This window comes from Peromyscus maniculatus, chromosome 6 (genome assembly GCF_049852395.1).
Source record: "Peromyscus maniculatus bairdii isolate BWxNUB_F1_BW_parent chromosome 6, HU_Pman_BW_mat_3.1, whole genome shotgun sequence".
Taxonomy (NCBI): domain Eukaryota; kingdom Metazoa; phylum Chordata; class Mammalia; order Rodentia; family Cricetidae; genus Peromyscus; species Peromyscus maniculatus.
Genome location: NC_134857.1, coordinates 54,645,827 through 54,670,632, shown reverse-complemented (window position 1 = coordinate 54,670,632; position 24,806 = coordinate 54,645,827). Strand labels below are relative to the sequence as shown.

The 24,806-nt window shown below is 36.1% G+C and overlaps 1 protein-coding gene across 2 annotated transcripts in view; it reads left to right on the top strand.

Moving 5' to 3' along the window:
• The window catches only part of Bche (butyrylcholinesterase), a 76,345-nt gene extending 57,314 nt beyond the window's left edge, over positions 1-19,031 (top strand). For both annotated transcript variants that reach the window (XM_042279161.2, XM_006972656.4), the window contains 2 exons: positions 6,655-6,821; positions 14,774-19,031. In XM_042279161.2, the coding sequence (XP_042135095.1) occupies positions 6,655-6,821; positions 14,774-14,898 (292 nt within the window). In that variant the 3' untranslated portion in view covers positions 14,899-19,031. The remainder of the gene's footprint in view (positions 1-6,654; positions 6,822-14,773) is intronic.
• The last annotated feature ends 5,775 nt before the right edge of the window (positions 19,032-24,806 follow it).

Sequence of the window (24,806 nt, the reverse complement as noted above, 5' to 3'; positions counted from 1 at the left end):
CAAAAGGATTAAAAAAATAACCTCTTTGGATGGTTAAATGGGCTATGTCTCATAACCTTTCACACCTACATAATAGAGAGATTATAATAAATGAGCTTTAGAACATTTTGTATATCTCAAAATGAAAAAGACCTGGCAATAAAAATAAAGGATAGCCTCCCGCTTCTTGAAATGTTTTATGCTATACTCACTTTCAATTCTTTATTTCGTGACAAAGGCAGAAAATGTTTTATAGAAGTAGCAGACTCAAGATGTTGAAAAGCATTTCATAAGTGAGATCTGAATTACATCCTGTTTCAGAATCGTATGTCTGGGAAATACACTGCATTTCACAAGTTTTTAATTGATGCAGACAGGAAGAGAATTATATCTCTTTTCAAGTTTCAATTCTTGGGAGATTTCTTCAAATTACAGCATAAAAAGTTCTATTGCTTGAATAGCTGCTTCAATCATGTTTTTGAAAACCATTTCTGCATACATAGGCAAAGGAAATTTATTACCTCCAAGTTATAACATGGGACATCATAAGTCATTTCAAAGGACAAGCTTTTGCTAATGAACACTGATGGTGCCATAAGTGTCCTGCTTTCGAACACAAGAAAAAAGTCAGCTCTGTCTCAGCCGCCAATTGCATAAACCAGGAATGAGTGTGCAGTTAACACATTGCCATAAGTTAATTAGAGAGGACTTAGAGGGAAAGTGAACAGTTTAGTAACACAAAATTGCCATTCAGAATCGCACCAGTGGTTCCTCTCATTTAACAGCCAGCCTCCAGCAGCTGGACCTGTTGGTTTCTACAGCTTTTAGAAAAAGGTAAAGGACTCCATGATTCTCCCAAGCTGTGTGCCATCTGTGATCAGGCCACATTTTCCTCTTGACCTCCTTCAAATGATACCCTCAAGCTGGAGGTTTCAATTCTAGAATGATATTGGTTTAGCTTAAATAACTCTGGTTATTAATAATCCTTTCTAAATCATCCAATTTCAACATAAAATCAACTAGTCCATCGGGAAGTTATTTCTTGCTAAAGCTCCTAAATTCATGCTTGAGTATGCCTGTGCCTGGGATGAAATGTGCATTCATGGTGCTTATTTAATACAAGCTCTTGGCACAATGTGCCTCTAGATAACTACTTTGGATGAACACCAGCTTTTCTTCCAAACTTTCTTCATTTCAGTGTTTCCTCTCAATCTCAAAGTTTTGTATTCCCTAACTTTGCTTGCAAATTTCTTTGGAAAAAGCACACAGACAAATAGCCAAACGAATGGAAACACATGAACTATAAACCAATAGCTGAGGAGCCCCCAACTGGATCAGGCCCTCTGGATAAGTGAGACAGTTGATTAGCTTGATCTGTTTGGGAGGTATCCAGGCAGTGGGACCAGGACCTGCCCTCAGTGCATGAGTTGGCTGTTTAGAACCTGGGGCTTATGCAGGGACACTTGTTTCAGCCTGGGAGGAGGGGACTGGACCTGCCTGGACTGAATCTACCAGGTTGAACTCAATCCCCAGGGGAGTCTTTGCTCTGGAGGAGGTGGGAATGGGGAGTGGGCTGGGGGGAAGGGGGGCGGGAGAGGGGAGAACAAGGGAATCCATGGCTGATATATAAAATTAAATTAAATTATAAAACTTTAAAAAAAGAGTAGAAACATAAAAAAAAAGTCTATGGAATGACCATCTACAGTTCCTAAATGAATGCTGAAGTCTTTTGTACTGTTTGTAGAAGTTCAACTAGAAATTTTCTTCTGTAATTTTGCATAAGGAAAATAAAACTAAGAGAAAGTTTCTTATTGAATTTCTTATTAAACGGATTTCTTATTTCTATCATTTCAATCCTCTCTTTATTATAGAAATACATGTACTACATAGGCTTACATAGTATTCTAATTACCACATCAAAAAGAGTCCACACATCCCTTGAAGAACAGTTAATTTCTACAAGTGAAAACTCCCTGTTTTCTAAGGTTGCCTTGTACAAATATAACAACACTAATGTCCTAATTCTAAACTAGTTTCTTGGCTCTTATCTTTGAAGACATTGTCCTCCCTCCTCCTCCTCCTCCTCCTCCTCCTCCTCCTCCTCCTCCTCCTCTTCCTCCTCCTCCTTCTTCCTCCTCCTCTTTTTTGGACTAAATAACAGATTCAATGTTCACTTCTATACTAACTCTTTACCCTCTCTGGGTTTCCTACATATGTTTCTGGCTTAGGTTATTTTCCCCTCATTATTTCCTCTCCTTAATTTACCCTAAATCTCATTCCTTGGATGATTTCCTTTCAAGTTTGATTATTCTTCTCCTTATTAGATCTAGTTTTAGAATAGCTTTCAACACTGGCTTTTTACTTCCATAGATGTTCTTATTCACTAATATTTTTAAAGAAACACAGATGGGTTCTAAAGAGAATAGTTCTAACTCCTACTGAATATTAATAAAATATTTATTAATTACTATTAATATAATATTAATAGAATAATTGAAAATATTAAGAAATGTGCTTATACCATGTTCTTTAACTTTGATCTGGACTCAAGTTGGAATTATTGAAATGTTTATTACAAATTTACTTATTTATTTAGTGTTTTTGTGTGAGCATGTGTTCATGAATGCATGCGTGCATATGTACATGTATGTGTTTGTGTTCCATGCCTAATCAATGTGTAAGTCAAAGAAGAGCTTTCAGGAATCAATTCTCTGCTTGAACTATGTTGGTCCCAGGGATCAAACTGAGGTAATCAGATTTGGGGGAAGGTGTCTTTACATGCTGACACATCGTCTTGGCTCTTATAGAGAATTTTTAAAGAGTAAAACAAAGGAGAAATAAGAGGCTTTTAAAATGAGGCATACTGCTTTCCTAGGAGAGTAAGATCATTGCATTGCATAATGAGGACATGCATAGTACCAAATACAAGGAGTATTGATAAGAATTAGCAGAATATCCTTGAGGCAATACAGATTGAGACAGTGCTGTTAATCTGACTATAAAAGCTTAAGTCTGAGACATGTACAGATAACAGGATAAAAGTAACATTGTCTTTTTTGAGTGTGTTTAAGTGAGAATCAAGAATTATTTTGGATATAAATTGGATTTGGTGTATTTTTTTTTATTTTGGGTGGTCCATAAGTGTTGGGGAGTAGACCTGAGAGGAATGGGAAGTGAGTTTGATCTGGGTGCATTGTATGAAGTTCCTAACTAATCAATAAAAATATCATGTTGTAAAAAAGAAACATTTTACTCAATAAAATACTGGCAAACAGACTCCAAGAACACATCAGAACAATTATCCACCATGATCAAGTAGGCTTCATCCCAGGGATGCAAGGGTGGTTCAACATACGAAAGTCCATTAATGTAATACACCATATAAACAAACTCAAAGAAAAAAACCACATGATCATCTCACTAGATGCAGAAAAGGCATTTGACAAAATCCAACACCCCTTCATGATAAAAGTCTTGGAGCGATCAGGAATACAGGGAACATACCTAAACATAATAAAGGCAATATATAGCAAACCAACAGCCAACATCAAATTAAATGGAGAGAAACTCAAAGCAATTCCACTAAAATCAGGAACGAGACAAGGCTGTCCACTCTCCCCATACTTATTCAATATAGTACTTGAAGTTCTAGCCAGAGCAATAAGACAACATAAGGAGATTAAGGGGATTCAAATTGGAAAGGAAGAAGTCAAGCTTTCCCTATTTGCAGACGACATGATAGTATACTTGAGTGACCCCAAAGATTCCACCCAGGAATTGATAAAGCTTATAAACACCTTCAGCAACATAGCAGGATACAAAATCAACTCAAAAAAATCAGTAGCCCTCCTATATACAATGGACAAAGAAGCTGAGAAGGCAATTAGAGATACATCACCCTTCACAATAGCCAAAAATGACATAAAATACCTTGGGGTAACACTAACCAAGCAAGTGAAGGACCTATATGACAAGAACTTTAAGTCCCTGAAAAAAGAAATTGAAGAAGATCTCAGAAAATGGAAAGATCTTCCATGCTCATGGATAGGCAGGGTTAACATAGTAAAAATGGCAATCTTACCAAAAGCAATTTACAGATTCAATGCAATCCCCATCAAAATACCAACACAATTCTTCACAGATCTGGAAAGAACAATACTCAACTTCATATGGAAAAACAAAAAACCCAGGATAGCTAAAAGAAACCTGTACAATAAAACAACTTCTGGAGGCATCACAATCCCCGACTTCAAGCTCTACTATAGAGCTACAGTAATAAAAACAGCCTGGTATTGGCATAAAAACCGACATGTGGACCAATGGAATCGAATTGAAGACCCTGACATTAACCCACACACCTATGGACATATAATTTTTGACAAAGAAGCCAAAAGTGTACAATGGAAAAAAGAAAGCATCTTCAACAAATGGTGCTGGCATAACTGGATATCAGCGTGTAGAAGGCTGCAAATAGATCCATATCTGTCACCGTGCACAAAACTTAAGTCCAAGTGGATCAAAGACCTCAACATAAATCCAGCTACTCTGAACCTGCTAGAAGAAAAAGTAGGAAATAGTCTTGAACGCCTTGGCATAGGAGATCACTTCCTAAATATAACACCAGTAGCGCAGACACTGAGACAAACAATCAATCAATGGGACCTCTTGAAACTGAGAAGCTTTTGTAGAGCAAAGGATACGGTCAACAAGGCAAAGCGACAGCCTACAGAATGGGAAAAGATCTTCACCAACCCCACATCTGACAGAGGACTGATATCCAGAATATATAAGGAACTCAAGAAATTAGACATCAAAAGGACCAACAGTCCAATTGAGAAATGGGCTTTAGAACTAAACAGAGATTTCTCAACAGAGGAATCCCAAATGGCTGAAAGACATTTAAGGAATTGCTCAACTTCCCTAATCATCAGGGAAATGCAAATCAAGACAACTCTGAGATACCACCTTACGCCTGTCAGAGTGGCTAAGATCAAAAACACTGAAGACACTTTATGCTGGAGAGGATGTGGAACTAGGGGAACTCTCCTCCACTGCTGGTGGGAATGCAAGCTTGTACAACCACTTTGGAAATCAATATGGCGCTTTCTTAGAAAATTGGGAATCAATCTCCCCCAAGATCCAGCTATACCACTCCTGGGCATATACCCAAGAAATGCTCAATCATACCACAAGAGCACTTGCTCAGCTATGTTCATATCAGCATTGTTTGTAATAGCCAAAACCTGGAAACAACCTAGATGCCCTTCAACTGAAGAATGGATAAATAAATTGTGGCACATATACACAATGGAATACTACTCAGCAGAGAAAAACAACGACATCACACGGTTTGCAGGCAAATGGATGGATCTAGAAAAAATCATCCTGAGTGAGGTAACCCAGACTCAGAAAGACAAATATGGTATGTACTCACTCATAGGAAGATGCTAGATGTGGAACAAGGATGACTAGACTGCTACTCACATCACCAGTGAGGCTACCTGGAAAACGGGACCCCAAAAAAGACACGGAGAAATAGACAAGATCTACATGAATAGCCTGGTCATGAGTGGGAACAATGAAGGGCGACAGTCGAGGGAAAGAGTGGGAGATCCTAGCTGGATCAAGAAAAGAGAGGGAGAACAAGGAATAGGAGACCATGGTAAATGAAGACCACATGAGAAGGTGAGAAGGGGAGGAAGCAGAGAGCTAGGGAGGCCCACGGAGATCCACAAAGATACCCCCTCAAAAGACTGCTGGCAATGGTCGCGAGACGGCAGGAACTGACCTACCCTGGTGATGGAATGGCCAGACACCCAAATAGTGGTGCCATAAACCCCATCCAAGGACTGAAGAATCTGAAGGCAGACATCCACGGCTGGGCCCCTGGTGGAGCACTGGGAGTCTAATTAGTGAGTATGAAGAGGATTTATATGAGCGAGAATTGTTGAAGCCAAGGTTGGATAAAGCACCGGGATAAATATCCAAATGAATGGAAGCACAGGATCTATGAACCAAAGGCTGAGGGGCCCCCAACTGGAGCAGGCCACCTGAACGGGTGAGACAGTCAGTTGGCTTGATCTGTTTGGGAGGCAGCTGTGCATTGGTGCCAGGTCCTGGGCTCGTTGCATGAGTTGGCTGTTTGAATCCTGGGACTTATGCAGGGACACTTGGCTCGGTCTGAGAGGGGGGAATGGACCTGCCTGGACTGAGTCTACCAGGTCAACCCCGGTCCTCGGGGGAGACCTTGATCTGGAGGAGGTGGGAATGGGGGGTGGGCTGGGGGGAGGGGTGGGCGAGAGGGGGAGAACAGGGGATTCTGTGGCTATTATGTTGAACTGAATGGTGTTGTAAAATAATAATAATAATAATAATAATAATAATAAAAAAAAAGAAACATTTTGCAAAAATTAAAATATTTTTCTGTGTTACACATAAATGCATGCACTGAATTTCAGTTCCTATAGATTTCATTAATAATGTGGTTGAAGAAACTAAAAATGATGTTCATTCATGCTTGAAACCTTAAAGCCCAGTTCAATTATTCTTGCCATCATGAAAATATGGCCACAGATTTTTTTAGTTATTGTTTGAAATTGATTATCAATTTAAGAGAAAAATATTTTTATCCAAGAATGATTTCATAAAATCTATAATGTGTTTTTGAATATCTAGAGATCCCAATGGAACCCAGAGCAATAGCACAATGTGGCCTGTCTTCACAAGTACGGAACAAAAATATCTAACCTTGAACATAGAGAAGCCAAGAATAAACTCTAAGCTCCGTGCTCCTCAATGCCAATTTTGGAAACTATTTTTTCCTAAAGTCTTGGAAATGACAGGTATGTGCTTTTTCCATTTGCTTTCTTAATAGATTGTGGGTTGTGCAAAATTAGGGAAAAATGGATTATTGCATCCTGAGATAGTCTTTACTTGATCCTAGCTCAAATGTAAAATGTGATTTAAGTGATAGTTTTCTAAATAGAGAGAGAGAAAAAGAAATTGTAGACTTGGATGAAAAGTAATTTATATTTATGATCAAACTTGAAAATGTATGGAATCATAATTTAATGTTACTTTAATAATCATGTAGTATTTGTTCATAATTTAAATGTTTTATTTACATTACAATAGAGGACACTTTTTATTAATAAAAACAGTAAGTGATTTTAACTAGCCATCATATAGCAGGCCATTTCTATAAAGCTCATTATCAAGTCTGTGTTAGATATAAAAAAAATGAATAATGCTGATTTCTTTTTCAGAGAATTTGGGTTAGTTTAAAAAGAATAAGCATCTCAAAGATGTTGTTAGGATGTTTAATATGCTCTTTGATCATCAGACATTGATTACCAAACTTCTAATTATGTCTTTCATCTGTTTGAAAGAGGTTAATGATATATCTGTGCTCTGAGTCTGACTAAATGTTCTGTGACATAATATATATCCAGAGATGAGTCTCTGTGTCCCTTGGCAGAGCAACAGTGCTGTCCTTGTGTTCTGTGGGTGTCAGTAACAATGAGCTAACTCACTTAATTTGCCAAGAAACCCAAACAGATCCCATTGAACATACCACAAACCACATATTCTAAGCTCTACAAGAGCTCAGCTTAAATAAGAGGATTGGGGTCTACTTTGAAGAAATAGTAATGAGAGAGTGAGGAGGTGAATGTAAATGGTGTGCTTCTTACAAAGCAACAGAGGTGTTGTTCAAACACAAGGGATCTATGATAATTTATTTATTGATGTGCCATGGTTGAAATACCAGCAATTTTGAAAGTAGGATGCAAAAATCTCTACATGAAAAACTTTCCTGTCACAAAACTTCAGTTTGGCTCAACTGTGTCTGTGTCTGAAAGTAGCAGGCATCTCTATAACTTAAGCAAAAGTTTGTAGAATCCTAATTTGCTTTGGGTTAGTTTTAGAGCATCTTGAAATATAATTTTATATTTAAATATTAAATTTCTAGTGTATTCTGAATATCTATCCAAATGTCTTTAAATTGAATATATGTTTTAAGAGGCTTCAGGAGATGACTCATTGGGTTAAGTACTCACTGCCATAAGCATGGAGACCTGAGTTTGGATTCTCACTACTAACTTTAAAGCCCCATAACCCCTCAAAAAAAGAAATATATATATAATTAACTTGAAATAAAACAAACAGACTATGAAACAAGGGAAGGCAAAGCTCGGGGGTCTGAAAAGCTGAATGTGGTAGCTCCCAATGCTACACTGGGCAATGGAGACAAAGACAAGTAGATCCAGGATGTGGGTTTTCTAACTGTCCAGCCTATCTAAAATGACAAGCTCATACTTCAATGAGAGATTCTGAGTTATATATATATATATATATATATATATATATATATATATATATATATATATATATATATATGATGGAAGTGATTGAGGGATTAAGGAAGACACTCCCACATCAATTTATGAACTACTTTTACTCATACCTAAATTATCCTAAATTATCAGCCATAGATATTCCAGTTCACACACAAGCGCACACACACACACACACACACACACACGAAAGAAACAGAGACAGAGAGAAAGACAGAAAGAGAAAGAGAGAAAGAGAGAGAAATTAATAATATATCTACATACATATTTTAAAGTTTAAGACAAATAAATTTTATCATTCTGGGGACAATGTATTGATTTAATATTGTCTTATTTAAACAAGTTTTAGGTTATAGTCTTTGAGATTTATAAATAGGTAATGTCCGGAAAATTACAAATGTAAAAATATATTCAAGCTATACCTTACATTTTCAGGTATTAAAATGTGAATGTTTTTATCTTTAATGTTTCAAATATTATAAGACTTGGGATGAAGTTTTTTTCCAAAGATAGATCTGTAAACAAAAGAAAATATCAGAGAATTGCTACTGACTGCCTTTCTTGAAACAAGAAATGCTTACTCCACTTCACTTAGAAAAGCAATAAGCTTTCTAAGCACCACTTCAGCCATCGTTTACATTACAGCAATAAATGTTCTCAAATTCAATGATTCCTAAGACTTGTTTAAACACATAAATTCCAGCACTTCACTTTTAGATTATACTTCAGTCCATGCCTGGCCATTATGGCCTGAATCTGCAAGAAATAAAATGTTCAGTGTTTGTGCCAAATATTTTCATATTCATATTTTCTCTGAGAATATTATAATAAGTACTCATACTTATTTTTAAAAGGAGACAGAAGTAACCCACTCATTCTCAAAAGTAATAGAAATACTCTTTCATTATAACTGTAACATAAAAATTAATAGAAAAAATATACTATGTTGTTTCTTTTTTTAATCTTTGTGGGGGGCTGCCTCTCAACTCCCAAATAAATGACACACAGAGGCTTATTATTACTTATGAATGCCCAGCCTTAGTTTGGCTTGTTTCTTGCCAGCTTCTCTTAACTTGAAATTATCACGTCTATCTTTTGCCTCTGGGCATTTCTCATTCTCTTACTTCTGTAAATCTTACTCTTATTGTGTTGCTTGCTGTGTAGCTGGGTGGCTGGCCCCTGGAGTCTTCCTCCTTCTCTGACTACATCTTCTTTCCTCCTAGATTTCTCCTTCTATTTATCTTCTCTGCCTGCAAGCCCTGCCTATTTCTCTCTCCTGCCTCACTATTGGCCGTTCAGCTCTTTATTAGACCATCAGGTGTTTTAGACAGGCACAGTAACACAGCTTCACTGAACTAAAGAAATGCAACATTAAAAAAAAGTAACACACCTTAAAACAGTATTCTCCAATATCTCCCCCTTTTTGTCTAAACAACAACAAAAAAAAAGGTTTTAACTTTAACATAATAAGAATCTACATGGTAAGAAGAATTATGAAGTAAAAATTACAGTCACAATATAATGAAGTCTAGTTAATTTGTGTTTGGCAAATTAAAAAAAATACTCCATTGTCTATCCTATCTTCATGAATCTAAAGTTTTATACTTAATTCACTCTGTCATAAGCAAGGAAAACTTCAACTATATCTACCCAGTCTTCAATTCCATCAAAGACTCCAGAAGGATAATATTCTTTGAGTAAACAAAAAGTGCATTGCAAAAAACTGCCAAAACTCTAGAAATGACAGAGATATCTGACTGTCTGGACAGTCACCCGAAGTTCCTTCTACAACCTTGGGGCATCCATCTTCAGCCTACAGGCCTAGCGTATCAAGCAGACTTCTCATTGAAGCAGGAAATTTGAAGGACTGTCTGTCCTGCCTGGTATTTGCAAAATTTTCAGTTGCTTTTCTCTGTGTCCTGCAGAATATTTTACAGACTCTTCTGTGAGGCAGGGAAATTGAAAGACTGTCCTGCCTTGCTTTGGCAAAGTTCAACAGTCTTTGTCCTATGTGTCTGCATGTCCAGTCTGCACAGTACATTGTCTATAGTCAAAGGCAAGAACAGTGTCTTTGCCCAGTGTCTAACCTTGCCACAATAAAAGCAAAGTCCATGAGGAGTTTCTTCAATGCCTATTATCTTCTCTGAAGTAAATTGATACTGCAAGGAGCAGATGTATCTCATTGTCATGAAAAACTTGAAATTAACAAAACATTTTAAATGTCATATTCTATATATCTATTTAACCTAGAAAACATACCTAACACATCTACAACTTTGAGATGTGATTGAGAGAGTGGGGCCTTCATCTGTGGCATTAGTGAGTGTTCTTATTAAATAATATAAAATAAACTGAGAATAAAATAATAAAATAAAATAAAAACCTGAGATAGCTTCCCAATTCCTGGAGGTGTAAGGACACAATAATGAGGCTGTCACTTATGAGCTAGGAACAAAATCCTCACAAAAGTTATGGTGACCTAAGCTTTGATTTTTATCCTCAGGAATGCCAGATATAAGTTTCAATTGTATTAGGTGTACTGTTGTACTGTATCCCAAGGGACCTAAAATACCCCCCTTCCCTCTGTCTATACAAAATAATTTCAGTTTTTCTTGAAATGGGCTCACTTTTTTTCTTCCTTAAACAAAGAATAGTGATCAGCTTCATAGAAAAGAGAACCTCTTATTTTCAGATAAGACACAAATGTGGAAAGAAGCAATGATACTAAAAAGTGAATTGAAAAAGTTAATTTCTGTACAGCCTCCCATGACAGTCCACATCGGGTTTTCCCTCCCCACCACAATGAAACATCAAATAAACAAGCAAAATTGTTTTTATTCTCCAACCCATCCACAGACCCAAACACACACAAATAAAGCAAGCCATTCCTGTTTTATGTCTAGAAAAATAGTTCGTGTCATTTGAAGCAATTTCAAAGTATCCAAATCACTCATAGAACCAAATTATATGAGAATTAAGTTTAAGGGCTGGAGAGGGCCCTGCAGTTAAGAGAGTGTGCTGTTCGTGCAGAGGACCCTGTGCTGTTTCCAGCACTCATGTTGGGCAATTCACAATGGCCTGGAACTCCAGCTCCAGGAGACTGGAAGCGGGCTTCTATTCACTACTTGCACTCCACTCACATGCACAAAACCCAAAAAGACCAACAAACAATGCACATAACCAAAATAAATAAAATAAATACATTTAATCTAAGTGTCTTAGTACTAGGTAGCAAATTAATAGGTTATGTATCAAGATGCATAAACAATTAAGCTTATTCATATATGTAAAGTCAAATTATATTTATGTTCCATTAATATACTTTAAAAAAATCAGATGGAAATTGCTAACTTATTTATGAAGAACTTTTCTGCTTTTAGAAAATACTCAGGTCAAAACTATCACTTAAGTTGAATTCACTTATGGAAATTCTATTACAAATATTCAAGTGTTCTGAGCATTGGCATGGTAGTATTAGGCAGTTATTATCTGTAAAATAAAGGCAGAATTATCGGTTATTTGTCATTGCATAAGAAGTTTTAACTTCATTATATTCAATTGTATTTATAAACCATTGGCTTTTTATAAAAATTTAAAAATTTTTCTGTTTTGTTTAGTTTAAAATTTTTTCTATCCATTTGAAGATATCAATATGTTGTAAAATTATATATTGGTATGAATAAGACCGATGTAACACTCTTTCAGAATATCAATTACCATTATTGCTGAAAACAACATAGGATGCTTTATTTGGTGGGTAGCTGGGTGGCAACTAGCAGGATACAAATACATGTATTTAATACTAGTGAACAAAAGGGGCCATGAATTTTAAAACTAGCAAAGAGGGGCATTTGGGAGTGTTTGGAGGAAGCAAAGGGAATGATGAAACAGTGTAATTATATAATAACTTAAAAAACTAAAAATAATTTTCTAAAAGAAATAGGATTTTAAGATATTGGTTAATACCAAGTACATAAAATACTTATATTCAAAACAAAAATGTCATCAATTATCCACAAAATATTAAGTGTTGGAAAGAGATAAATAATTTCTAAATAACTGGTAGATTCAAGTAAATTGCTATCCCTATATGGTTTGCATTTAAAAAACTCTTGCACTATTTTGGGCAGTATAACCAGCTACTGCATAGAAATATGATTTCCCTTCTTTTCATTTTCATCCATTAATATGATAACTGTTTATAGAGTATATGCTCTGTTCCCTAGCCCTAGGAAGGGACTGAGCTATCCGTGAAGCCCTCATAAGAATGATGCATGCTCACTCACAGTGAATTGGCAGAGACACGATCCAGGATCGTGGAAAGCTATTAAGAGAAGACACCTGCACTGAATCTTAATAGGAAGGCATTCTGGAGAGGGGAGCCAGAAACCAAGGACCCGGGACGAAGTGTCCTGTGCACCATGCTAAGGAATTTAAATTCTATCTTAAGCACAGCTGCTTAGTAATTTCAAGTGGAGGTCTGACAGGTCTTGGTTGTTGATTCCTGGATGTATTAGCTTTCGCTGCATGCAAGGCTCTCCTGCTTTGCATTATGACACACATCCCCACAGTCATTTCATTCCCCAGGCAGTGCTACTTTTGTTTGCCCGTTCCTATCAAGAACATGCTAGCTTTGCTATTTTCATTTTATTTGGACGTTAACATATTTCATTTCTGTTTTTTAAAAGTATTCCAAATACACTTTTCTCTAGTATGAAAATATTTAATGTTAAGTTTGTCTCTGACTGGTATTTTTTAATTCAAGAAATAGTATACAGATGACTAAAATTCTGCACTCAATCTTTCCTCTTAATATGATTGATAATTATAAAATAATTTTATTTCATATATTTCAATATGATCTTTTCTGGGAAAAATCATGAGAACTGTTAATTTTATGGATATTGATGATTTTATCTTATTCTTAATGAACTTCAGCATAGTGCTTGGCCATGATTACTTCTCTGGTCATTATTCATATCTATAACATTTTTTCTTTAATTTATGTTGCATATTTGTATAGGTTTTACGCTTTTCAGTGTTTCTTTATTTGACATATATTATTGAAACTAACAAACTGAAGGCGATGGATAAACACTCTTTGTTATACCATGTTTCATGTCACAAATGAAGCAATTTTATTTTCCTAAAAACATTTCTATATAGTGAACACTATAGGGCATTAGTAGAGGGGATACATAAAAATACTCTTTACACATAATTCTAGGGATTGCTCTTCAATAGACTTATACCTCTTCATAAAAGGTAATCATTCCATAATATAATACGATGCTCTTTCATATTCCAACATGTAAATCATAAAGTATTGTCACTGTAACAAGAAAATGAAGAAATTTTATTATTATTTATAATTCTCTCTGTAAGTTAGAATTCTAACAAATGGAAGATATCCATAGATACATCCTTATATACTGAAGAAAATTCTACCTCAATATTTAATATTTATCAGTATTTTACTATAAATTTAATACCAATCTTCTACTTTCTTCTTCACTTTTCTAAATGTTTTAGTGTATCCTCCTAGGCACTCTGTTTTTTAAAGTTACTTTTTTTCTTTCACACAAATAAATATATACATGTGGAAAAATGGTTCATGGTATAATCATCAGATGAAACTACATATGACTCACAAACTACTTCAAGGTCCATATCTTCTTAGTTATCTTTCTGTTTTACAAAGGAAATATTAAGTTGCCTTCTTCTGGTCAACAGTGTAAACAACTGAGCATCATATGGAATGAAAATGTATTTTAGTGCCGGGCGTTGGTGGCGCATGCCTTTAATCCCAGCACTCGGGAGGCAGAGCCAGGCGGATCTCTGTGAGTTCGAGGCCAGCCTGGGCTACCAAGTGAGCTCCAGGAAAGGCGCAAAGCTACACAGAGAAACCCTGTCTCAAAAAACCAAAAAAAAAAAAAAAAAAAAAAAAAAAAGAAAGAAAATGTATTTTAATGAATGTAAAAATCTCTATGGAATGATAATTACAAAATTATCTTTATATATCAGTAAATATTTACATATATAGTTACTTCATCTGAAGATAATACCCTAGTGTCTGTGTGTGGGTAAATTTTGTATTATGAAGTTTTTGTGATGCTTAAAGTGTTCATTAATAGAAGTAATATCTGCATGTCTTCTGAGAAAATAATGAAAGAATATACAATATAAATCGACACAATACAATTTATATTTCCCCTTTATTTTCACTTTATACACATTTTAGTTACATTATTTAATATACTGTATAAAAGTTTATTAGAAGCTTTTCCCACAGTTATAGTAGTTGATAATACATAATGAAAAATAAAGCCTTGCTATGCTGCACACTTGCAGAAAATGTCATCTATAATTAGAATAATTTTTCAAGTAATATAAACAGAGATTAAACTTTAGATTAATGCAATGTGTTCCATGTTTTACAGGAAATATTGATGAAACAGAACAAGAGTGGAAAGCAGGATTGCATCGTTGGAGCAATTACATGATGGACTGGAGAAATCAATTTAACGATTACACTAGCAAGAAAGAGAGTTGTATGGGTCTCTAATTAATAGATTCACCCTTTATAGAATGTCCATTTTCCTGTAGATGAAAGCAAAAATACCAGTAGCTCTCTTTGCATATACCAAGAATGCTATTATACAACCAAAGGAGAAATGCCAGAGGAGAATATTGATTCCTCACATCTTTCACTCAGTATTTTACCTAATGTTTCAGAGCCGAGTCACTAGAAGTTGTTTTTATTAATTTTCAGAATATAAACTTTGAGAATTAATTAGGTCTATATTAATACAACATGCTACTTTGATCTTACCTTCCTGAATAATATTACTGTTTTTACCTAAAAGGTACATACCCTGTTTTTATTCACTCCTGTATTATCAGAATCATATATATAAAAGTATCTTAAAAAATGGAATCAGATTTTGAAACACTGATGTTACCATTTATATTAGTTTTTCCTATAATTTATTTACAAATCTAGTGTTAATATGAAATAGTAAAACAACTAAAATTTGGCTATTAATATATAGAGAGCCAAGGGAGAATATAAAAATAAGAGCCATGGTATCTGGGAAAGGTTACAGTGAAATAAGATATGACTAGCACAAACTTTGGAATTTTATGTACTATTGAAAATCAAACCAATTTGTTATCGTGCATAAGAAAACATGTTTCAGGCATCATTTCCTGAATATGACTTTTCATATGAAACAGGTCCCATCCAAGAATTCCACAGCCAAAGAAAACACGGGACTCCTAAAAGAGAACCCTTTGCCTCCACACTGTGGTGTGGGGTGGACAGCAGAAATCAGTGTATAGCAATTCTTGGATGTTGTACCTTTAACAGATTTACAAGTGAAACAAATAATTTTTTTAAATTACTCATGAAATAAATGTAAGTGAATCTAAACTCTGCATCACATCAGTCCTCTCTAGGGTTAATACATGAAGAATTGTTACTATAGCATTAAATAAAGTCATATAGCTGTCACGTTATTTAGGTGAATATTTTGGTTCATGTCTCAAAATATGACAAATAATTAGTAAGTCTTCGATTATAAAAGAATAAGTGTAGCTAATCCAGGCAGTTTAGAACATTATTTTGATCAATTATTTATATATTGCAAAGTGTAATTTTTAGTTGGTTAGTGTTCAAATTTTGATTTATACAGACTAAAGCAGTAAGTCTCATTTCTTTAAAAAATATCCTTGTTATATATTCTAATTTTTGAAAAATAGTATGCTGAAGATTATAAAGACGGGATAATTTAAAAAGTGAAGTAATTAAATTCTTGTCAATCTGATAATGTCTTGGATAATTATTAAGTGACACAATTATCCTAATGCCTAATAAGCAGGACAATCTACACATTGCTGAAGAAGACAACAAAATCAATAGTGAAATTTCATAGCCTGGTTGTCTATACTGTGCTCAACAGCACCAGTCCTCTTTATAAACTTGTTTGCAAAGGATAGTATGTAGAATGAAAGTGGATTTACCTAAATGTACTGAATGTAAAGCATTATTTACAATCCTTCTACACTGCCAAAGAATAAAGAGAATTCCATCATCAGATCTAAAAATGCATACAAATATGTATTAGGGTTCTTTAATGGGAGAGATAAAATGAATACATATATTAGAAAGGAATTTATTTGAGTGACTTAGGGGTTATATATTAGTAGTTCAATAATGGCTGCCTCATACTAGAGAGGCCTAGAATATAGATGTTGTTCAATACACAAGGCTGGAAGTCTCAGCATTCCCATTCAGGTGCTGGAAGCCTGGAGAAATCCTACAGAGCTTCTGGCCCTGAGTCTACTTTGAAATCCCAAAGAAGTAGGTTCTAATATTAGGGAAGGGATGTCACATCAACAGGATAGATGAACTTACTTTCAAGAATTAGGCCACTCAGGTAAAATGCAAAATTTCTTTCTTCCATGTCCTTTCATATGAGCTACTACCATAAGGTGCATCATACATTTAGGATGGATCTTCCAGTTTCAAATTCCCTGATCTAGAAAATCATTCATAGGAATGTCCTGAAGCTTGCAAATCAGTTTGACTCCAGCTACCGTCAAAATAACACCAAAATTAGACATTACAAACCCATCCCTTGACAGCATGACATACAGCCACATTTCCTTAAGTAATGCTTGATTTCCAAATGAAAGCAATAATCAGGTCATAATTACACCTAACATTCTATAACTGTCCCATGCACAACTATAAATGTATTATCTATTTTAGAATAGTTAGCAAAGTCCCTTGAAGAATGCTTAGTCTTTTGTGTCTTTCAACTTAAATATGATAACACAGATTTACAACACTTAACCAATGATATTATCTCAATTGATGTTACAATGCATGATAAAAAAAATAGAGGGAAGAAATTGCAAATATCTGTGTATACATGCAAACATGTTCTTTGCATAATAAGACAGAAATTCATATCAATTACAATGATTTCTGCAACTGAATATTGGCCAATATTTATAACTATATTTCTCTACTATCTGTTTTTTTTATTTCCTCCTCCCTTATCAAGCAGCTTACCTTTATGAGTTTCCTAGAATCTATGTCAATTAAAAACAAGTATCCAACAGGCTATGCAAATCTGATTGTTTATTTTTCCTCAATGCATAGTTACTCTAGTAAAATGCCACAGGTCCTTCTATAAAAGGGCAGGAGAAAGATTAACAAGAAAACTCTTCAATATGCTAACACAATCCTAATTCAGGGGATCCTGGCCTTCCCTTCATTCAAGGAGCTCTAGGTTTTCTAGGGCTCAGGTCTAGAAATTGACATACAGAGACGCCTTATTGCGACAATACAATTTATCCTTTCTTGTATTTGTTCTAGAGTTTTCCCGCTTCCATAGATGAAACAAACACTTAATAGGCTTCTATCTATTTTGTTCCTGGAAGCAGCATGTTTCATTAGCCAGTACCAAAGGTTCCCATGGGTCAGACCTTTACACTCATTGCTTTGTGTGTGCTGCCCATTCCAATACCTAGTCTTGTCTTACCTTTGACAATTCAGTGGTGCCACCTGATCTCTGCAACTCAGAGGCTCAATTAAACCCATTATGATTAATTTATCCATTGAGCAGCAGCATCTTCAATCCTAAGATCTGACACAAGGAAAAGAGCAACGACAAAGCTGTTCAAACGTGCTGATGCCTGCCTCAGCGTTTTCTGTGCTATATTTTCCATGTCAGCCACTCACCTTTTTCTATAGTGAAAGGCATGTATTCTTGACCTTATTACAGTGAAGGAAGAGATTTTACACGGGTTCTCTACTCCAACATTCCAAATCCTAGAGTCTTATCATCAACAATAGGCCAAGATACAGCCGGCATATCCAGATCCCTCTAAGTAGAATACCATTTGAAAACTACATCAGCCTACCAATCATATAAACCTTTGGTACTCCTTTTTAACTATGAAAACTTCCATATTAAACCCAGAATCACCACAAAGAGGGTCTATATCAATAATCTTAGCCTGATCCAGTTTTATGTTCCTTCTACCACAATCCCACACCCTTAAGATCCATTCTCATGAGTATTACCTTGACCTCTACTTGAATGAACTGAAACGTTCATTAATTTTTTTTAATAATGTAGTGCCCCTCGCAGACCTCACTACTAGGGCCACTCTTAGTCTCCTTAAAGATTACAGATAACAATTAGTAGGCACCAAGGGACATCTGTATTGTCTTACCTAGCATTCCCTTTAAGGGAGGTAATTTTGAGTTCTGTGTACAATACAGGTTCAGTTCTCTCAGGCAACGATGGAGAGAGCAATACTAGGAGGGATGCTTTTGGGGTGTATGTTCTTATAAGAGTGGGGAGACAACTTTCTCAGGTGAGATAATATAGTGGTTTGAATGAGAATGCCCCCTTCCACCCAGGATCAGCTATTGATGGTGTTGTTTGGGAGGTTTAAGGGGTACAACTTTGCTGGAGGAGGTGTGTCACTGTGGATAGGATTTGAGATTATATAACCTCATCATACCTCTAGTTCACCCTTTCTGCTTTGTGCTTGTGTTTGAAGACCTAAGCTCTCAGTTTCCTGTTACAGCCACCATGCCTGCTGCTTGCTACCATGCTTCCCACTGGGGACTCTTATCCCTCTGGAATCATAAGCCCAAATAAATGCTTCCTTCTATAAGTTCCCTTGGTCATGGTATTTTATTACAGTTAGAGAAAAGCAAGTTCATGTGTGAATACACATCCATTTATACAAAGAGTCTCTTAACTTCTATCATACTTACTAAATAGCTCCAAATGGTAGAAAATAGAAAATGAGAAAGATTGTATGATGATCACATGATAGTCATCTAACTGAGCATTACAATTAATGTAACATTTTATTATGAAGTATATAGTCATTATATATATATATATATTCATATAGTTATAAAACATAAATACACTTAACACTTCTCATATGTTACATTAGAGCCAGATGTGGCAAATGTTGCAAACATTTTGATATGTCATCAACACATGCTAATGTCATTGAATGTTTTATTTATTAACTAATTGAGAGAAAATAGTTTTAAAAGTTCTGCTGACCTCATATAGAAGTATACAAACTTTCTCCCAGCTGTTTCTGAGTTTTGCCACCCGGGGAATGTTATCTTTCTCAAGATCTTGGGAATCATCACTCTGAAGTGGAAACGTTAGAAGTGTGTTCCCATCTCTGCATCCAAGAGTGAGAAAGCCAACATTGGACTTTGAAGGACACAGATTACCTTAGTGGGTTATATAATCATAGGAAAACCTCCCTGAGCATTGTACAACCTGTAGGTCAGCCTTCTCCATCCTTCTTCGGTGCCATCCCACTGGATTGCCTCAGCACTTTCAAACCTCAGAGTCTTTTGTTCGATGTCTCTCTTATAATTCAGTAATCTCCAATAAAGTCATCTTTGCCCTTTACCTTTAGCTCAAGTTTTACTTTAATAATACACAAAATACCAAATCCAACACCTCTTGAGAGGGCCCAGGTCCACCCCAGTTTTAACAATTTCCTGTCATCATGTACTAGAAAAAAATCACCTGCAGCAGCCATCTTTCAGAAATTGTGTTTCCTTTGACAATCAGTTGAAAAGAGCAGTCGAGTCCAGTTTTTGAGTGAACTTTTCCCAACATCTACTAGATTACAGTCTGATGATTTACATAACTGTTAATGTGAACACCAGTTTTACGTTTCAGTACTTTTTTTTTTTTGTTTGTTTGTTTTTTTGTTTTTTTGTTTTCCGAGACAGGGTTTCTCTTGTGTACCTTTGCGCCTTTCCTGGAACTCACTTGGTAGCCCAGTGAGATCTGCCTGCCTCTGCCTCCCGAGTGCTGGGATTAAAGGCGTGCGCCACCACCGCCCGGCTCACATTTCAGTACTTCTTAATACTTTCTAGGTTTCTGTTTTGCTTTTTGGTTTTCTTTTCTCCTCTGAATCAAATTCACATTTTCATGGTTATATGGTTTTCCTGATTGATTGCCGCTAACAAATAAGCTTTTTACTTGGGTTTCTTTTTCTTTTTCCTCTGTTCCTTTCTTGTTCTCCTCGTATTTTTGGTGGTTGTTTGTATTGTTTCTTTTCTTATTTTCTCTCACTAATGCAGAGAAATAACTCAGGTTCCTTGGATGATAACCTAGCAATCAGTGGCAAGCTCCAGGCATATGTTTACATCTGTACTGTGAAGCTAGTCTATCTTAACTATGCCTAGAGATCTTCACTGGCAAGAACCTTTCTGTAGGAACTGCATTTATTTCTGCATTTGAAATAGCACATTCTGTTCTTAAACAGGACTTCGAGAAAGATGTTTTAGTATATCCAAAATAGGACTTAGCTGTTTCCCCATATGTCATTAGTCTATTGCCTCAGTTTATTTTTAGTTTTACAGGATCCTTGCTTTCCAGAGGCTCCTGAACATCATCACTTTTACTTTAGGTGATGTTCTTTTTTGTGTGTTCTTTCTTTCTTTACAACACTGTAATGTGATAATTTGGAAATTGTTATTTTTTTTAAGGAAATAAGTGAATGAAAACTCAAATGCTAACATCTGCAGTGGCATTTCCATTTTAAACTAACTGTGTGTATAATGTTCTGCTTGGTAGGTGAATTATCATTTCCACATAATCATGAAAGATAAAATTTTAATAATTTCCCTTGGAGATATCTCTTTGAAATCGTGTGCAAAATACTAAGTAAGAAGTTAGCGTCACACTGTTCCTTCTCATGTTTCATGTTGCAAAAAATTTCAAACACATGAATTGAGTACAATGCTCTCCCTTTGTTAATTGGGTGCAGCCAGCTAGAAAAGCACCATTTACTTATCCTGATACCCACGAAAGGTACTCGACTGAGGGCAGCTTCAAGTCCCAGAGTATATAAGGTGTTACATATTTGTTTGACACAGTCATATTATATTATACAATCTCATGTATATTACTTTAGTGCTGTAAAATATTCTGAGGTTTAATGTTCCTTCCATTACCTACATTGTTAGGCTAACTTTTACTGTTGTCTTTCACTTAGAAGAACACAAACTTAATCTGTTATATACTAAGGTCCTCATGATAAGTATTTGATACATCAGCTCACTGTTACCATGCCTATTCACAGGCTTTTGACTCTAGCAAAATGTGTTCACTGTAGCTAACCTCCTGGTAATTTCAGTGATGGAGCCCTAAGGGACACTTTTCTCTTACATTTACACCAATCAACCAGATTTTAAGGACTGCTCCAGAAGTCTCTACAAGATTAGTGTGTAGACAAGTGTGTGGTGCATTTTCCTGACTAATGATTGATACTGGGGGCGAGAGGGCTCAACTCCCCATGGACAGTGCCACCCCTGGGTAAGTGGTCCTGAATGATATCAGAGAGCAGCATGAGGAGGCACGGGAGGAGGTCTTTAAAGTAGTGTTCCTCCATAGACACTGCTTTGACTCCTGCTTACAGATTTCCATCTTGAGATTGCCCTTGTCATTCCTCAAAAGATGGTGACCACAGATATGTAAGCAAAATAAACCCTTCCTCCAAAATTGGGCTTTTTTCCTTCATTATGTTTTGCCATAGCAGTGGAGACCATGACTGGGAAAGTCATTTTTATCTATGTTACAATCACTTCTTTTCTATAAAAATGCCAATTACATAGGGACTCATTTCCAAATATATATTCTTTGAAAAAATAAACATACCAAAAATCTAACTTGTGGTGATATATTATTTGTAATCTAGGAAATAAAGCTTGCCTGAAGATCAGAGGACAGAGCTAGTCACAGAGTTAGACATAAAGGCCAGGCAGTGTTGGCATACACCTTTAATTCTAGCGTTAGGGAGGCAGAGGCAGAGATCTGTCTGGATTTCTGTGAGTTCAAGGCCACGCTGGGCTACATAAGATTAATCCAGTCTAAAATAGAAACAGAGCCAGGCAGTGGTGGCACACACCTTTAATTCTAGCACTTGGAATCACACACTTTTAATCCCAGCACTAGGAAGTTTGAGACAGGAAGTGATATGGCTGGGCAGGGAAAGGAATATAAGGCAGGAGGAGACAGGAACTCTTGCTCTTTCAGGCTTAGGAGATGGCGTGGTAAGAGGTCGTGGCTATGGCTTGTTCTGTTTCTCTGACCTTTCAGCTTTGACCCTGATATCTGGCTCTGGGTTTTAATTATAAGACCATTTAGGATTTAGGATTCATGCAACACTAACTATACTGACTCTATCTAACTTCATTCCTGATTTCTATACATGCATATCACTTAATGTCTATGCTTTAGAATAAAGCTTACACGTGTCCTTCAAAACATGACATTGGACAGACTGAACATATTTTCACTTGTCATCTAGCTACTATTCTTTTTTTTAATCAATATTTTAGGCACTTCCTTCACAACAGTGTTCACAACAGAAAAGCTTTTTCTCTTTTGTTGCCCATATTTTAGTGACTTGAAATACATAAACACAAAACAGAGAGTTTTTTAATTATGGAACATTAATCCACGAATAAATATAGTTTTGGCAAACTGCAAATAGCGATTTGTAGTGGGGAAAGTCCTATCTGATAAATTGACAAATGACAATGAGGGTATTAAGTTATACAAGCATGGGTGAAATACCAAGTGAGGCCTCCTGGGAGAACTAAAATATGATGGTAAAAGATGAGGTCAGGGGGTGAGAAGTGTAGATTGGAAGCCACTGTCAAGTTTTGAACACATAAGTAAGAATATTTATTTTAGAAGGATCACTCTGACTCCTGGAGGACTATACTATAGGAGGGCCAATATGGGAGTTGAGGAAACTTTTGACCTATTCAGACAAGAGAGGATTGGTGGAGAATATTATTTAAAGGTGTGTTGCTTTTGTTTATGTTGCATTTGTTTAACTCGATGAAGCTGCGTTACTGTGCCTGTCCAAAACACCTGACAGTCTAATAAAGAAATGAACAGCTAATAGCAAGGCAGGAGAAAGGATAGGTGGAGAACAATCTGGGAGGAGCAAAGTAGGCATAGAAGGAGGAGGACTCCAGGGGCCAGGCACCCTGCTACATAGCAACCATGGAGTAAGAGTAAAATTTACAGAAGTAAGAGAACAGGAAAAGCCTAGAGGCCAAAGATAGATGGGATAAGTTAAGTTAAGGAAAGCTGTCAAGAAACAAACCAAGCTAAGGCCCAGCCTTCATAATTAAGAATAAGCCTCCCTGTGTGTTTTATTTGGGAGCTGAGTGGCAGGCCTCTACAAGAGCAGAAAACAAACAACAGCAGAGGATGGTAGCTACAACTTGTAGTGGCCTTTAAAGGAACTAGAGATGCTATGTTATCAATATCTCTAAGCAACTGAAAATAGGACTTGCCAAGAGAGGGAGCATAGAAAATAGAGGCAGCATTCTCCACTTAAGAAAACTGGTTGAATGGAGTTTACATCTTCTGAGAAAGTCAACTCTATTGGCTAGGCAGGTCTGATGAGAAATGAGAATTTGAATTAGATCTTCTTAAGCATCACTAAACACTCAAGAAGGACTCCAAGAATGCTCTTGTTAAGTGAGCGTAGAGTCTAGGGGATTATAAGATTAGAAATATGATTTAATTAGGGATATTAATTAGGAAATTTGGTCTGCGATCAGGAAATACAGGCAAGACAAATGGCATTTATGTCTGGACTTAATGTAGATGTAGACTAAACAGGGCTGGCATTGCAGCACGGAGATGTTGCTTGGTGTTTCTGCTTTTGTTAAGATTCATTGGTTATTTCCAGTACTGTCTAGAACAACTTTTCTATTGAGTTACTCACAATAGTACACCTGAAGTTCACCAACAATTTTAATAATATATTTGCTTTATGAAAGATAAACCATTCTTTTCATTGCTGAGAAAAATCTTTTAGTTGCTGTCTTAAGTAAGTGAATGCCTGTTTGAATTTATAATAGTACTATTAATAAACGTTCCTCTCAATTCTATGAAACTCTTTACAAAATAAGTGTGATAGTATTAAGATTTTGATTTTTTTTTACATAAAATACATAGCTTCTGTTTGTACACTCAGAGGAAGTGTGCACACATAAATACAAGCATATGTGTAGAGTGAGCTGTGGGTTCTAGATAAGATAAGGACATCCTAATTTCTGAACATCTCTGTGCTATAGAACAAAGGCTGTTTTGCACAAGATGCTGAGTGAAACACTTGGATGCTTATCACCAAAGTGAGGTCAAAGAATGATCACATAAAGGGTGAAACTTGACTTAGTTGGAACTGTTCCCTGGGAACCTTTCTCCTTGCCTTGCCATCCCAGCTTGTCAGCCTTGCAGGTGAGCCCAGTCACCAATCCTAGTAAATTTCACCACTCAGGAGCAGGCCACACTAGCCAGAAGTGGTGAGTGACCCTCTTGCAGGTGGAATTGCCCCACTCCCTGGATTCTGTATCCCAAGACCCCTCCCAAAGCC